This window comes from Camelus bactrianus, chromosome 16 (assembly GCF_048773025.1).
Source record: "Camelus bactrianus isolate YW-2024 breed Bactrian camel chromosome 16, ASM4877302v1, whole genome shotgun sequence".
Classification (NCBI taxonomy): Eukaryota; Metazoa; Chordata; class Mammalia; order Artiodactyla; family Camelidae; genus Camelus; species Camelus bactrianus.
The window spans coordinates 47,262,833-47,278,949 of NC_133554.1; the positions used below are offsets into that span (position 1 = coordinate 47,262,833).

General features: G+C 45.2%; 1 protein-coding gene across 1 annotated transcript in view; it reads right to left on the bottom strand.

The window, feature by feature from the left end:
* The window catches only part of PECAM1 (platelet and endothelial cell adhesion molecule 1), a 47,814-nt gene extending 34,569 nt beyond the window's left edge, over positions 1-13,245 (bottom strand). Inside the window, exons 1-4 of the mRNA XM_010948680.3 lie at positions 12,988-13,245; positions 12,875-12,901; positions 4,864-5,157; positions 1,313-1,618 (exon numbers count right to left, since the gene is read on the bottom strand). Coding sequence (XP_010946982.1) covers positions 1,313-1,618; positions 4,864-5,157; positions 12,875-12,901; positions 12,988-13,051 — 691 coding nt within the window. The 5' untranslated portion in view covers positions 13,052-13,245. The remainder of the gene's footprint in view (positions 1-1,312; positions 1,619-4,863; positions 5,158-12,874; positions 12,902-12,987) is intronic.
* Positions 13,246-16,117: the final 2,872 nt, after the last annotated feature.

Here is a 16,117-nt window from a genome sequence, read left to right on the forward strand (position 1 = left end):
CAGATCAAGAAATATGTATCTATACCATTTTAGTGACAACTTGGAATCCTGTTGTAAGGATGTGCCGTAATGTATTTGCCTCACTTTCTATTGATAGACATTTAGGTATTTTCCCAGTTTTTTGCTACTAAGACAATCTTGCAACAGCCATACTTGCACTTATAACTTGTGTACTTTGGCGAGTATTTTATTATTTATGGGCAGGCCCTATTTTTTTTTTTTGTAAAAACAAAGAAAAACAAGCAGAAACTGTGAGTGCATGACAAATGAGCAGAACAAATCTAGAAGGTCATACAAGAGGTTTTTGGAGGAGTGGCACCATGAAGGATTGTCACTTTACACTTTATACACTACCATATTTTCTGAAAATTTAACTCAGCTCATGTATTATAATCAGAAAAATATTGTGTATATAAAATACTATGTTATATACACATAATACTATATAGTAAATGTATTATGTACCCATAATACATATAGCATTATGTATACACAATGGGCAGGGGGAAAGAAGGTGTCAAAAGCAGATAGTCATTTATGATAAACATTAGGGCTCCTACTTTGAAAATATCTGAGGCTCTCTGCATTAGAGTGTGCCTTCCCCTGACTCTTCCCTGCTTCACAAGTCCTTCTCCCTCAGGTCACAGGGAGCTGCTGTTTGCCTGGACACTCTCTGTCCTGGACACTCACACCCAGGCTTTCCACTGCTGGTGTCTTTCTCTCCTGAGAGCACTTCTCAGGTCAACTCATTTGTTTGCTATTTGTCCAATGTCTTGGTGATTCTGGGGTGGATAGAGGAGGGGAGTCCCTCATCAAATGTGGGCGGCAAAGGCAGAGGACCTGGCCCCTCTTCCCTGCAGACCCCCTCCCTATTCAGATCCCACTTCCTGGGTCTGATCTGCACTGGCTTAAAGCCACGGTTTCCAAACTGCAGGTCACACAAGGCATCATTTCAGTGAGTCATGGCCAGTGTTTTAAAAAACTGAAACAGAATGGAAAAGAAAATAGCAAAATGCATCATATGTTAAGGTTAAGTATCATATGGAAAACTTTTGGAGGGGAAATTCATGTACATATATATACATATATACATTATATATATATATATATATATATATGTATATATATGTGTGTGTATATATATATTTTAACTGGGTCACAGCCAAAAAGTTTGAAAAATATAAAGTGATTTACAATAGTCTTGAGAGAGCAGCCCGGCCAGAAGCCCCAGCCCCTTTCCAAATCTCAGCTTTCTCCCCAGACCAAACCAGCAAACCCGAAAGAATGATAAAAAGGAGAGTAGGACTCTGACCCCTCACGGTGACCAGGTCACTCTTGATGGATTTAGAGGTCTCCATGTGGGTCCCAGAAAAGATCATAGCTTGACACTGGAATGATATAGCATGGTCTTGTTCCTCGACTGTGAATTTCAGGGTCACAAAATTCTGGTTCTGAGAAGTTTTCTTTTTTCTTTGCTTGGAACCTTTTACATTTAGTTCCAGTTTTTCAATTGTGAAATGTATTGGAGGCTTTTCCTCTGGGACAGAACAATTGACCACCACGACCCCGCCTTCTATCACCTCCTTCTTGTCCAGCGTCACCCTGGGATCGGACACACCTTTGGGGGAAGAGAAAGTCGTTTAGCATGTTTAACTGTTGTTACATCTTACTGAATGTCAATCACAAGCTAGAATTGACTTAATATCCGCGACCCCATGTAGTTCTCGTTATAAACCTCCTGGGTGGGCATGAAAGAGAAAATTACATTCATTTTACAGATGAAGAAGGTGAAGTTCAGAGAGGTTCAAGGCTCATCCAAAAGCTCACAGCCATCAAGCCCCAGAGCCCAGAGATTCAAGTCCAGGTCTATCTGACTCCAGAGCCAGACTCAGGGGCAGGGGGAGAGGAGGGATGCACGGCCTCCCGGTTCAAAAAGCAAAGCTGAAAATAACCAAACATCAGAATGTGTCACAGAGGCAGTGAGTGATGGGGCAGTCAGGAAAGGAGGAGGCCCTCCTTGCCTGGGGAATCAAAGAAGATTCTAGAAAGGAATAGGGCTTGAGAGGAGTCTTGGAGGAAGGGTTTTTTTTGGACAGATGAAGTAGGGTGGGGCTAACGACAGGCATTTCAGGGTGCACAGGTGCTCAGGGAACTGCTTGTGCCAAGGACTATGAGTGGCTTTTCAGGAGGGTGGTCTAGAGCAGAGAAAGGGGGGGAGGGGAAGGTACAATGGGCAGTGAGCCAGGGTCAGATTAGGAGGAGCTGGGAGAGCCTAGCCTGGCCCCATGGTCTGGTGGTCATGAACTCCATCCTGGAGTCACACAGACTTGCTTGCATCCTAACCCTGCCTTTCCCTGGATGTGCTACCTCACCCCATCACTTAGGACTCATACATCTTTTTTTTTTTTTTTGACACCCCCCCCCCCAGTTCAGAGATGGAGGGCTGTCCTCTTGGGAGAGACATCTGTACTGTGTTCTCATCACTATGGGTACTTGTGGTGGCAGCTGTTTGCGAAGGTGTTCCCCTGCTTCACATGAGCTCCCCAAGGGATGGGAACATGTCTTACTCACTGTTAGGTCCTCGGCCTGGCTCAGAGTGGGCACTGGATAAATGATTACTGAATGAATGAACTGTCTTTTGTCTACCTCAAAGACCTATCCTAATAATCAAGCTAGAGGCCAACTTTGGATAGATAGATAGATCTCGGTCCTAACTCTGGCTTTGCCTTTGATGAACTATGAGATGTGACCACGCCACTCAACCTCTCAGAGCCCCAGTGTCCACATATGTCAATGGGAGGAAACTTGCTTATCTCCCAGTGCTGTGGCAGGAGTAAAATGAGATGTATGTAAAGCACTTAGAACCATTTTATCTCATGAGGACCTGATAAGTGGTAGTTCTTATTACTGGAAGTAACAATAGTATGAATGACTCTCCTGATCACAAAAGTGAGCACAAAAATGCAGAAATGACAGTTGTGGCAGCAGCTGTTAAGGAAGCACAGGGCTCAATTCACTGTGTCCATTAAGTCATCCCCTGTGGTCAGCACACTTCTTTTTAATGTACACTTCCCAGACTCTTAGCCTGCCAATCTTTCCTCATCACTAATGTAAACGCCCAGACCTGCTGGCTCCTCCCCTGTCCTCAGTGGAGATGAAGAGCTGGTCTGCATCCCTGTGGCTGTTGCCCTTGGTGACACAAAGGGATGTCTGGCCAGCAGAGGCCCAAATGTCTGTAAGACACCCAGGAGGAACTGGCCTGGAGGACGATGCAGTCACGTTCTCTGTGTGAGCCTCAAAGACCGACGGGAAAGTGATCAGAGGCTGTCTACTTTTGAAAGGTAAGTGCCCCCAGACACTTGCCCACTGCATCTTCCTGCTTCCTGTTTGCTGAAAGGGCTCTTATTTTCTAAGGATAGTCTGGCCGAGGGACTTGCACCTGATAGGCCGTGCATTCATTTGACACTTGGCCACTAAACAGGTTTTATCTGCTATCCGTTTATCCTCAAAACAAAATAACCTTCAAGGGTATGTATAGTAATCAGTTACTTGTATTTCAGAGACAGGAAATGATGACCTGTCTTCAAGAAGTTGGGGAATTCGATCAAGGGGCACTCTGCTGGTATAGTAACCTTGTTCTCAGCCTCTGCTCTCTCACGTTTATGCTCCAGCACTTTCCTCTGCCCTTTGCCCCACTTCACCATCCAGCAAACTCCTACACAATCTTCTGGATTTGGGCCCAGTGTCCCTTCTTCCAGGAAACAGTCCCTAACTTCCCTATGCAGAATTGTTTCCTCCCACTGCTGTGCTCCCAAGGCACTCAGATCATGTAACTACTGGACTGTAATGATGTGCTCAAATGTCTCTCCTCCTCACAGGACTGTAACTGCCTCTAGAGTTAGGACCTGTTTGATGCATTTTTCTCTAGCACTTAGTTTTTTCATGACTTGCAGCCTTGGGACATGCTGCTTGAGGGAATAAATCAATGAATGAATGAGTGGCTGAAACTTTATCTATGAACCCAAATTTAACACAATGATATTTCTCTTGTTGCTCAATCCCTGTCTATTTCTACTTGCTCTTTTCACCTGTTTAAATTTATTCCACAATTACTTGAGTGCCTATGAGCCAGAATTTTTTTGTTCAAGATACAAAAATAGACCAAACACCATCTCTTCCCTCATGATCTCACAGTCCAGAAGAACAAACAGATGTGTGAGAAAGCTGCAATATCAAGTGAAGTAGTAATTGCCCCTTATTGGAAACTCATTATGTGCTGGAAATTGCACTAAGCTCTTTACTAACATGGTATCTTTTAATCCTCTCAGTAACTCCCTGAGCTGGGCCGTGTTATATCTTCATTTCACTGATGAGAAGTTTAAAGTTTAGAGAGGTTAAGGGACTTGTCCAGATTGGAATCTAGGCAGAGTACCTGCAGAATCCAGTGTCAACACTCAAATCCAATGGCCTTTATACAAATACCACTAAATGCAGAGAGAGCATAAGAGCTGTAAGGACCGGGACCTGGGGGGAGATCAATTTTGTTTGGGAAAGTGTCAGAGAAGAGATCACTGAGTTGCATGCTGAAGGAGAAACAGCAGCTCACGAGGAGATGAGATGAAGGAAGGTATTCCAGGGAGACGGAATAGCATGCGCAAAGGCACGGAGGTGAGGAAAATCCTGGCATGTCGGGAGCAAGTCTAATGCCTACATTTTCAGGCTAGGAAAACGCCAGGCAGTTGAGTGAGAAGGATGACAGACGAACAGGTAGGTCTGGTGTTACTATTCATACAATTACTATTCTTGCTACTGCTTGTGTTAACACTTCATCTACTCCAGCTATGTTCAATTCCATGGACTCACCTCTCACGCACACCTGATACTCCTCAGTGGTTTTCACCTTGTTGTTCAGGATCACAGTGCATTTGTATATCCCTGTGTTATAGACCCGGGCGTGGGGAATAACATAACTCTCTGTGTTCTCCACGGAGGAGACGTTGTGAAACAGCACGTCATCCTTATAGAACAGCACCTGGTGCTGAGGCTTGACATGTGAGGTGGTGCTGATATCCACGATGCACTGCAGGGTCAGGTTCTCCCCATTTTGCACCTCGTTCCTTGGCAAGATCGCCATTTCGATGCTGTTGACGGTGAAAGCTAAATGCCAAGGGAAAGATAGCAGACACACCTGTTATCTCAGAAAAAAACATCGGCCAGAAAGAGAAAGAAAAATACCACATGACATTATTCATACATGGAATCTAAAAGAAAAAAAGGACACTATGAACTCATCTACAAAACAGAAACAGACTCACAGACATAGTAAACAGTCTTATGGTTACCGGGGAAAGCGGGTGGGAAGGGATAAATTTGGGAGTTTGAGATTTACAAATGTTAGTTACTATATATAAAAATAGATTTAAAAAAATCAAACAAACAAGTTTCTTCTCTATAGCACAGGGAACTATATTCAATATCTTGTAATAACCTTTAATGAAAAAGAATATGAAAATGAAAAATGTATGTGTATGCATGACTGGGACATTGTGCTGTACACCAGAAATTGACACACTGTAATTGATTGTACCTCAATAAAATAAATAAATAAGTAAAATGTAAATGCAAATCAAAACTAAAAAAAAAAATAGGAAAGAAATAACAGCGTCCTGGTGACCTTCACCACGTCAGACTGATATTGTCACATCCTGTGCAGTATAGTGTCCAGGGGTCTCAAATGCCCACAGTGGCTAGGTGGTAATGACTGTGTGTGGTAGGTCAGGCACGATCCTGTTCCCACCAAGACCAGGGGGCAGCCTTGATTGTGATCGAGGAAACGTGTCCCTAAGATGCCCGCAGCCTATGAGCTGCCATATCACCGCCCCTGCAGGGAGCAAAGGATTCAGGGAGACAAACATTCAAGTCACCACATACTGTGTGACCTTGCGCAATTAATCTCTCTGAGCTCAACTGCCTCATCTAGAAAGTGAAGTAACAGTACCTACGTAGTCGGTTATTGCAAGACTTACAGAAGAGGAGCAGGAAAGCACGCAGCGCAGTGCCTGGCACACAGTAATTGCTTAATAAATGATGGCTACCATTGTGCTATCATGAAATCAGATGGTCATGCCCAGGAACTTTCCTCCCTGCCACCCCCGCCCAGGCCTGACCAGATAAGAACAGTCTCAGCTGGTGTTTTCTATCTAATGAACTCAGCTTCACCAGATGGGAAAGAACTTGAAACCACTTTTTTGTTAGTTTTTTTTGGGGGGGTACGGGTAGTAATTCGGTTTATTTATTTATTTGTTTATTTTTAATGGGGGCACTGGGGATTGAACCCAGGACCTCATGCATGCTAGGCAAGCACTCTACCACTGAGCTATACCCTTCCCCTGAAATCTCTTTTTCTAATGGGTCTTGCTTCCCTTTTTGCTTTGGCTGCTAAGAAATATAAACTCAAAATTTTACCTCTGGCAACCTTTGGGATGCACTTCCGTGTGCTAAAAGGGCCACAGTTTTATTTGTCTGCCTTTATTTTCTTCTCACTCCGATTTCCTCATCTATTTTTACCCTATTGAATGATAATACATCATTTTTATTTTATAAGTGGTCCCAAATCATTTTACAAGCAAACGTAGCTAGCTGGCCAGAGATACTGGCAAAATGGTGTTTCTTTCCTCTCTTTTAATAAAGTCAAACCTTTTGGGAATAACTGTGAATCTAACTTGTCTGTAACATGTCTCAGGTTTTAAAATGAATAGAACAGTCCATCCCTATCCCTTTCTTATGAGCAATTAATTTAACAAAAAATGGCACCTGATCAGTCATGAGACAAGGTGATTGTTTAAGTTATTTTTTGCAGGATTAATCTTAGTGCTCCTTTTTCCGTCTTTCTCTATTCCTTATTAGCTCCTGGTCTGATAAGCCTGCGGTGGGAGCTCTCAGAACAGAAATTTCTTTCATCTGTGTTTAGTTTCCCATCCCAGGGAGACAGGCAGGTCTCCCTACCCCTTCAGTTCCTCCCCCTTCATTTTAAACCACACTGCTTAGTATAGTGATTCTCTCAGGAGATAGAGAGCAGAAGATAAGTGCAGAGCCCGACTTCTTGGGCCAAATCCCATCTCTGTTCACAAACTGCTTCTGGTAAGTTACTGAGCTCTGAGCCTCAGTCTGCTCATCCATACAATGGACCTAATAATAGTAAGTGTAAGTGAAAACCTGCATTTAAGTCCTTGGAGCACAGTTCCTGGTACAAGTGAAATGTTAGCTAGATTCTGCCAGTTGCAGATATAAAACCAACTCTTGAGTCTTGAGGTCACTAAAGGCTCTTTCTCGAATCCATACTTCTAGTGAACTTTTTCAAAAGAAAACCATTTTTTAAATTTCCCAGGTGAATTACAACCACTTGTCCGGATTCCCAGTGTTGGTCATCCATTGTGTTGGGCTACTTTACTGTTAGTCATTCTGAATGAAAGGCATGCCCGTAGCTGGTGCCCCTCAGACTCGGACACAGAACTGGGAGCAGGAATAAAGCAAGTCAGGCACACAGCGGTCCAAACCCCTCATCCGACAGCCGTTGGCTGGGTGTGGTGGGGAGTTATTTAACCCCTGCAGGCTCCCACTCCTCCTCCTATAAAGCAGGAGTTCTAATACCTGCCTCCCCTCACATTTTAACCTTGAACAGTGACTGAACCAAGTGGCTGAGGGCGCTGAAGGGATGGAGTATGTACTGTCCAACGCCTGGCCCCTGGCTGACATTTCCTTCCAGCTGCCTTAGCACTGCGTACTCAGCAGACACTTCAGGGGGGCTACTCTGTGCCAGGCACTGCACCCAAAACTGGGGGCTCAGAAAAGAGTGAGACTGGCACAGTTCCTGCCCGCCTGGAGCACACAGTCTGCATTTCACAATTCTTCGCTACTCCAGGCCTTCCAGCCTCAGCGCCTACCCTGCCTGGGTCTCCTGCTTAGCGGCCCTGGTTCATTTCCTTTTTATAGGCACCCTACCACTGTTTCACAATTTTAAAATTGGCTAAAGCAGAAGGTAGTGGTTTTTAAGAGAGGATGAAAGCCTCTCTAAAAAACACAAGGCACTCCTGCCACCTTGTTTTTCTAAACAACTCTAAAACACATCTGCTTAATAAATTAACTCAAGTGATTCACTGGTAGGGACCTCACACTTGCATGGCCAGCTGGAACAGACAAGGGAGAAGCAATGAGGACAGGACAGAGGGAAAAGCATTTTACAAAATGTATCAATACATGAATGCCAGCTCTTCAACTTAACCTCACTGATTTGATGCAACAGGGTAAGTAGCCTAGATTTTGTCACCATGACCACCACATCCTCCACCGCCCTTTCGGTATCCAGTCTTCGAGATGGCCCCCAAAGAGCCTCGTCTTCTGATATCACACAAGCATGTGGTCCCCTCCCACATCACACCAGGGTTGGTCTTATGACTAACAGTACTGCAGAAATGCTAGTATGTCACATTTGAGATTAGTTTATAAAAGATGTTGCAACTTTCATCTTAGTCACTCTTTCCTTTTCTGGGATCACTCACTCTGGGCAAAGCCATCTGCCCTGCTCTGAGCATCCCCGAGCATCCCCATGGAGAGGCCCACATGGCGAGGAACAGCCACATGAGTAGAGTCCCCAGCATCAGACAATTGTAACCTGACCAACATTTTATCAGCAACCTCTCAACAAACCAACAAATCACTACTGTAAAGCCACTAGGTTTTGGGGTAAATTTTTAAGCATCAACAGATAACAAGTACACCACCCGACCAATCTTTAAAAATCTCTACCTGATTATTAAACTAATATGGAAAATACTATCCACTTTGTGAATAACTTTCCAGGAACAGCCAAACTAGATTACTGTGCACAGGTCTCACTATTTACACAATAGAGTGATTGATACAACTTGGCTCCCTGGGCTTCCTGGAGGTTCAAGGATGGGAGTTAGGAGGCCTATGAACCACCTCCAATTATATGCGAGTGTGTGTTTTTCTGGGAAGAGGACCCAAAAGGTTCAGAACTGTAATGGAAGGACGGGGTCACGGAACAGCCTAAAGAGGCCAGATCTTTTCCACCTGGAGAAATGAAGGCTGATGGAGACGATTCAAAGGAACAAAGTCACCACAGCTCAGAAAAGGCACCCTGGGATCACAGTGCTAAGTCCCCAAGCCCTAAAACAAAGGAATCCACTTCCCTCTACCTCAAGACACCAGTCAGCGGATGCTGATGCTCCCCGGGAAGGTGAGGCATCATGACTCAGCCAGACACTTAGCTCTCAACCTGGAAATGACTCAGAAAGAAAGGGGGGAGTGGACAGAGGAGAGGCCACCCTGCATTGTCAGGAAAATACAGGGAGCCATGAAGCCTGGAGTCACTGATGAACTTTTGAGGCCCAGCATGGAGTGTGCTGACCCAGCTCATCTGAATCTCCAGCACTTCTAAGTTCAGTCTGGGTACCCTTCAGTGAGACATTTATCAAGCACCTGTGCCAGGTGTGGGGCTTACAAGGTGAATAAGAAACCATCCCTGCTGTCCTAGACCATGCAGGCTGGTGGGGACCCAGATAGCTGGAGTAAAATGCTGCAAGCACCAAGAGGAAGTGGGGCCAGGAGAGGTCAAGTTTGAAAGACGTGACCTGGGAACTGAAACTTGGACCAGGACAGGAATGGGTGGTGGATGCTCCGGGCAAGAGAACAGCATGTCCCAGGACATAGGGGCAGGAGAAGTCAATGCATTCTGGGCACTAGCAGTTATAGAACCAGAGTGTGGGGCCAGAGGGTCAGGGGGCCAGCTGGGAGGGGCCAGAACAGAAGGCCTTGCCCTCTGACAAGCTGGGTCCTGTCCTGAGGGTCTTCAGGGGGTGTGGGAGGGGTAACAGGATGACACTGGAGCTTTAGAAAGATCACTGTGGGCTGGAGGGAGATATCGAAGGCCTATGACAACTTGGATGACGGTTCAGGTCAAAGCTGAGGAGGTCTGCACTAGGTCAGACACAGCGGGGCTGAAGGGAAGGGTTGGACTTGAGAAATATTTAGTGGATGCAAAAGGACTTGTTTTTTGGGGTGAAGAAAATTTCCTGAAACTAGACAATGGTGATGTTTGCACAACACTATGAATGTACTAAATGTCATTAATAACATTTGTTATATGTATGTTACTACAATTAAAGAAAAAAAGACACGGGGATCGAGGCAGAGAGTGGAAGATAAGGTTCCTGGATTAGGTAGTGCCCCCCTGCAGGAGGATATGTGTGTGCTGACTGCAGGAGGGAAGGCCAGAAAAGGATAAGGATGGGGACAAAGTCCCTGCGGTGCAGCCGGGATTGGGGGGCTGGGGGGTGATGATCCAGAGGAGATGTCAACCACTGGCCCCATAGGAAGCCAGGTGCTCAGGGCAGCGGCCAGGGCTTCACTGGACTGGAGGGTGGGCATGTGGAGGTGTAGAGAGGGGAGGCTGAGCTCCAGAGACGACCGGACCCTGGGAAAGTCCAAGTCTCCCAGGGGGGAAGATAAGAGGGTTTGTCAGAAAGGTGGGTGAACACAGGGAGGAGGGTCTAGAAGGCCAAGGAAAGGGGCTTTGTGCAGAGGCAATGCAGGGGACCAGAAAGGTAAGGGCTGGAGGTGTTTGGGGCATCTGGCATCTCCCCTTAGTCAGAGGATTCCAATTGCAGGGAGTGGTGGGGGCCAAAGCCAGAGCCGCTAAGTAGGGATGCCTGAGAGGTGAGGAAGAAGTGACGGTGATTACAAACCAGGCCTCGGAGAAGCCTGACGGAGGAAGGGAACGGACAGGTAGGAGGACACAAGATAAATGGAGGTGGGGGTGAGTTTTCTTCTTCCTAAAAAAACAAGAGACTGTCCGTAGACTGAAAGGAAAGAGCCAGAAAGATGGGGGTAGAGATACTAAAAGTGGGGTGAGGGCTGGTCCTAGGGGGCGATGAGAGGGATGGGCTCCAGGTTCAGGTGGACAGGCTGGCCTGGAGAAGCCATGGGGTGGACATGGCATCTGAAGCAGGAGGGAAGCCAGGGACGGGTGGGGAGGCAGATAAGCCTGAGGCCCCAGCAGGGCGGGAAGTGGAGGGAGTTTCCTGCAAACAGCACTGTGTTCTAGGTGAAGATGCAGCTGAGGTCATCCCCTGAGATGCGCGGGCTGGGGTTGGGTGGGGACCTGAGGGAAAGGGGGAGGAAGGGCCAGGGCTGACCAAGCCCCTCAAACTCTGAGCAGGCTGGCAGGTCACACGCACGTCCAGTGTGGTCTCCTGTGGCTTAAGGGATGGGAGGCCTGGGTCTCAGCCCCAGCTCTGTCAGCACCAGAGTTGACACAGTGCAAGTACCTTATGGAAAACAGGGTGGAGGCTTGGAGAGGCAGTTGGAGGGTCTTCCTGCTCTAGGTCCTGCAGTTCTGAAGTTTTCCCCTGAAGGTACAAAGACCTTTCTGGAAAACCTGGGCAGGGAGTGATTTACTGCCACCTGCGATGGGAAGGAAGATGGGAGATTGGAGGTCCCGGGAAACAGGACTCAGAGACGCAGAAGCCCAGGGGCACCAGTGTTGGCAGGGTGTGGTCTGGACAAGAGCAGGGGGTATGTGGGCTGGAGTGGACAGGAGCTGAGGTTGTAGAGGTGAGCTAGGGCTGACAGTAAACCACTGTATACTAATCACCACATGCCAGGCAGGTGGGTCACCTTTTTATCTAATCTCCTGTCTATACCGACTCTTATCACATTCATTTTACAGAGTGAGGGGAAAAGGCTCAAAGAGACAGAGTAACAGTGGCTTTAAAGATTTGAGTCAGGCCACTGGCTGCCGGCTCCAACGATGGGGGATTTGGGGAGGGGAGGTTCTGGTGCCCTGCGAACTGGCTCTTTTTGGACAAGTCCATTGTTTCTCTGGGGTGTCATGACATCATCAGTCAACTGAGGATGATTTGAGGATAATGGGCATCCCGCCTCCATGGGTTGCCATGGGGATCAAACACATGGACACGAGCAGGAGACCCACCAGACCAGCTCTGCCAAGCAGCCACACCAGCCCTCCTTGTCTTGGAGCTACAGCTCCAAGCCTTGTCTCAAACAACCAGTATCGCCCACACACATCATTTCCAAATAGCTGTACAACCGTCTGCAACCCGGTCATCCCAATTCCTCACTGACTGAAGTGACCTCTCACAAGGGCATCCTGTTCTGTAGGCTCTCCCTCCATTCAGCCCCCAGACTCAGCCCAGTCCCCTCTTTCATTCACATCATCCCAGACGAAACAAAACAAAACCTTAGAGATTCAAAATTAGCTCTAAAGGGGATGATAAACCAGACTTCGAAGACAGGCAGAAGCCCCCCCATCCTGTGCACAAGCACAAAACATTGCTTATTGACATCATCGTAGCCTCCTGGGTGGATGGGAAGTGAAATCTAATCTGTTTTAGATCATTTAAGAGAAAAAAAAAGTCACAATAACGATCTTTAAACTATGTCCTGGCTTCATGAATCTCACAAATTGATTCCGTCTCATTTGCGAAAAAAAACAATTGAGGATAGGGTGGAATATGAAAAATAAGAAATCATGGTAGAACAACAAAAAATAACCTATGGAATCACTTTCTTATCTCCTCCCCAATCCTAACAAAAAGAAGTTCACTGGGATCTAGAAAATGTGTGCTACTTCGAGAAACTGCTGATTAAAACTTGGCTTAGAACAAGCGTTTTGTTCTAAAACCTTCTGAAAATGCGGAAAGGAATCAACTTTAGCTCCCAGTTGGAGTATGTTTCTGAATTGTTATAAATATTAAACTCAAGTAATTTGATATGAGTTTTTAAAAGGTCACAGAATGACACAAGGAAGCCAGGTAGGAATTTTAGAACTTACAGTTTTCTTGACCCTTGAGGCTTGAACCTGGAAAAGACAGAAGAAATATGTTGGTTTCATGAGCATCAGTGCTCCCGAAGTTTAAGCGATGCGGGAAGAGAGTAAAAACTCACACAGCAGAAGTGTCAGCAGGGCTGCGAGCCACACTGTGCCCCATTGGGTCCCCCCCAGCTGCATCCTGAGAGCGGAGACTTCGGGCAGTTAGTTCTGCCCTGGGGGCAGAAGACACTTCCCACGAGACACAGATGAGAAGCCTGTCCTGTGAAAAGCAGAGACCACGCTGGGAGCTTCTCCAGGAGCTGCAGAGAGACTGGCCTTGGCGCTGGTCAGGTAATGGCGGCCATGCTGGAAACCAGGAACAATGCCTGGGCCGCTTAATATCTCCTCAGGAAATGACTGGCTTTCCTGAGAGGCCACTGAACGCAGCTGCTTTGTTTAGCTTTTTCATGGGGGAAAAAAAAGGTACCAGTGACATTTACTCAGCACTCTCAGCCCTCCTTCTGCCTCGCCCAGATTTAGGGCCCCTTCTCATGGCAGGGTAAGAGGGTTCCTCCGTCTCTCCAACCTCCCCTCAAAGGGCTTCTCTCCTTAGACTCTCACCAAATCTCTCTGCTTTTTCCTCTGGCCCCCCACAAAGGGGCTCTTGTCACATGGCATGAGTCTGGACCTCCTGCTTCTCCTGCCAAGGCTGTAGAGAGCTCTGACTTTTCCAGAAAATTGCAGGTTTATCAGGGAGACCTTGTAATGGCTCCCCATCACCCTCCAGAGAGAGTCAATTTCCCAGCTTTCACAATGCAGCCCTCGCTTACCTCTCCAGCCCACTCTCTCATCACTTCTGTCTTTGCCCCTATATTCTGGTTGCTAGAATTTATAGTTCCCAGAACATGTCACATGTCTGTGCCTTTGCCAATGCTGTTCCCCTGCCTGGAGTACCCGTCCCCTTCTTCTCTTCTGGCGAATTCCTACCCCCTCATCATAACTCCGGTTCGGCATCAGCTCCTCTGGAATTCCCCCGTCTTCCCCACACTGAGCTGCCCTTCCTCTGGGCTCCTCATCTTCCTTGTCTGCCCTATGACAGACACTTTCTACCATCTGCCATAATGGCCGTGCCTCCCACAAGTGGACTGGTGGCTCCGTGGTGGCAGGAACAGTGCCTGGGACCTAGTAGATGATCAAAAAAAATTAGTAAAATGGGTGATTGAGTGAAAGAGGACAAGTTAACTGTATTGTCTAGATTAGATTATCATCACCTTGGGGTCACGGTGCCAGTTTCTGAAATGCTGCCCTTTAATACTGTCACATGGTAGAGCTAAGTCAGATCTGAACTGGGACCACAGACACTAAAGCCTTCTCTGCCTCAGGGCAATTACCGAGAAGTGATGGCTTCCAGCTAGAGAACAATTCCTCTCTCTGATCTATGGTTCAGTGGAAGTTTTGATAAGAGCTGTTAAGAGCGATACATGCATAAAGGAATTTATTCCATTGTGTTTTTCACTTTGGTTGTTTTCTTGTTTTGTATTTTCCATTCCCCACTGTAAACTATCTTCTTTGGCAACCTACTGGAAATTATCCCCACCCATCTACCAAATTTTGATTTGACAGAGAAAAAAAAGAAAACACCATGAGTAATAAAATAAATGTTGGCTTCAAAGGTTAACTTTTACATACTGTAGTGTAAGCAACTTTTGCTTCTCAAAGTGACATTCAAGCTCTAGTGATAAATGTCCCACCCATGCTCCTAACTTCCAAAGTAAACTAAAAATTAGTCATTGTTTCATACACAATGCTAATACTTTTTAAAAAGCAGAAGAAAATAAAGCTTTATTTCAAAACCAAGGGTTAATGTTTTAAAAGAAAAGCAGAAAAACTATATCCCACAACCTACTCTATGCACCAGAATAAATTTCCAAAAGGACCAATCATCTGAAGGTACAAATTAAATCATAGAAGTTCAAGAAGGAAACATGAAAGAATTCCTCATGGCCTTGGGCAGAGGCTGGTTTAACTAGGACTTAAAATCCAGAAGTATGTCATAATACAAAAGACTGATAAATTACACTGCACGAATACACGTTCTGCTTTGCAAAAAAACTTCAGTCAAGAGAAAAACATAAACCAGAAAAAATATTTGCAACTCACATCATAGACAAAGAGCTAACCTCTCTAAATGTAAAATGCTCACAGAAATCAAGAAGAAAAAGATCAACAATACAAAAGAAAAATGGGTAAAGAGAATGAACACATAGATAATATAAGAAAAAGTATCTGAAATTTAGAGACAGGCAAAAAGGATTACGATGTGTTCTTTCAGTGCTGCCTGCTGACTAGGAGGCTCTCCGAGGAATTACCTGACTCTCTGGGGGTATGTAAATCTTTGTTTGAATTGCTACTTACTATATTAAGTAGGATATTTTATGGTCAGTAAAGGTAAACATTTACTTATGGAAGGCTGATAGCAATGCAAGTTATCTGTAGTGGGGGATGGGTGGTGGAACCTGGGCAGGTAGGAATTTTCATTGTAAAATTTTTTTTGATACAAACTCTTTTTACTATTGAAATAAGGTTGATTTACAATGTTTCAGGTTTATAGCAAAGTGATTCAGTTATATATATATATATATTCCTTTTCATATTCTTTTCCATCATAGGTTATTACAAGATACTGAATATAGTTCCTTGTGCTATACAGTAGGTCCTTGTTGTTTATCTATTTTTTATAGTAGTTTATTGTAAATTTTTTGTACTTTTTAGTTTTTAAGTTATGTGACTATTTTTATCTCTTTTTTATATTACGTTTTAAATTTTTAAGAAATTGAAAATTAAACAGCTTTATCAAGGTATAATTAACATGCAATAACTGCATATATTTAAGTTACAATTAGAAAAATTTTGATGTATGTGTACCCCGTGACATGACCACAATTAAGAAAATGAATATATACATCACCCCGAAAAGTTTCTTTGTGCCCCTTGGTAATCCTTTCCTCCCTGCACCCATCTCCCCATACCTACCATCCCCCATGCAAACACTGATCTGCTTTCTCTTATAGTGGGTTAGTTTGCATTTCTAGAATTTCATATAAATGGACTCATACATTATGTACTTTTGTTGTTCTTGGTTTTGGCCTATCTTCTTTCAATAAGCATAGTCAATACTTCATTCCCTTTTATTGCCAAGTAATTCCATTGCATGAAAATATCAGTTTGCTTATTGATCTGCTAAGGGACATTTGGGTTGTTTCC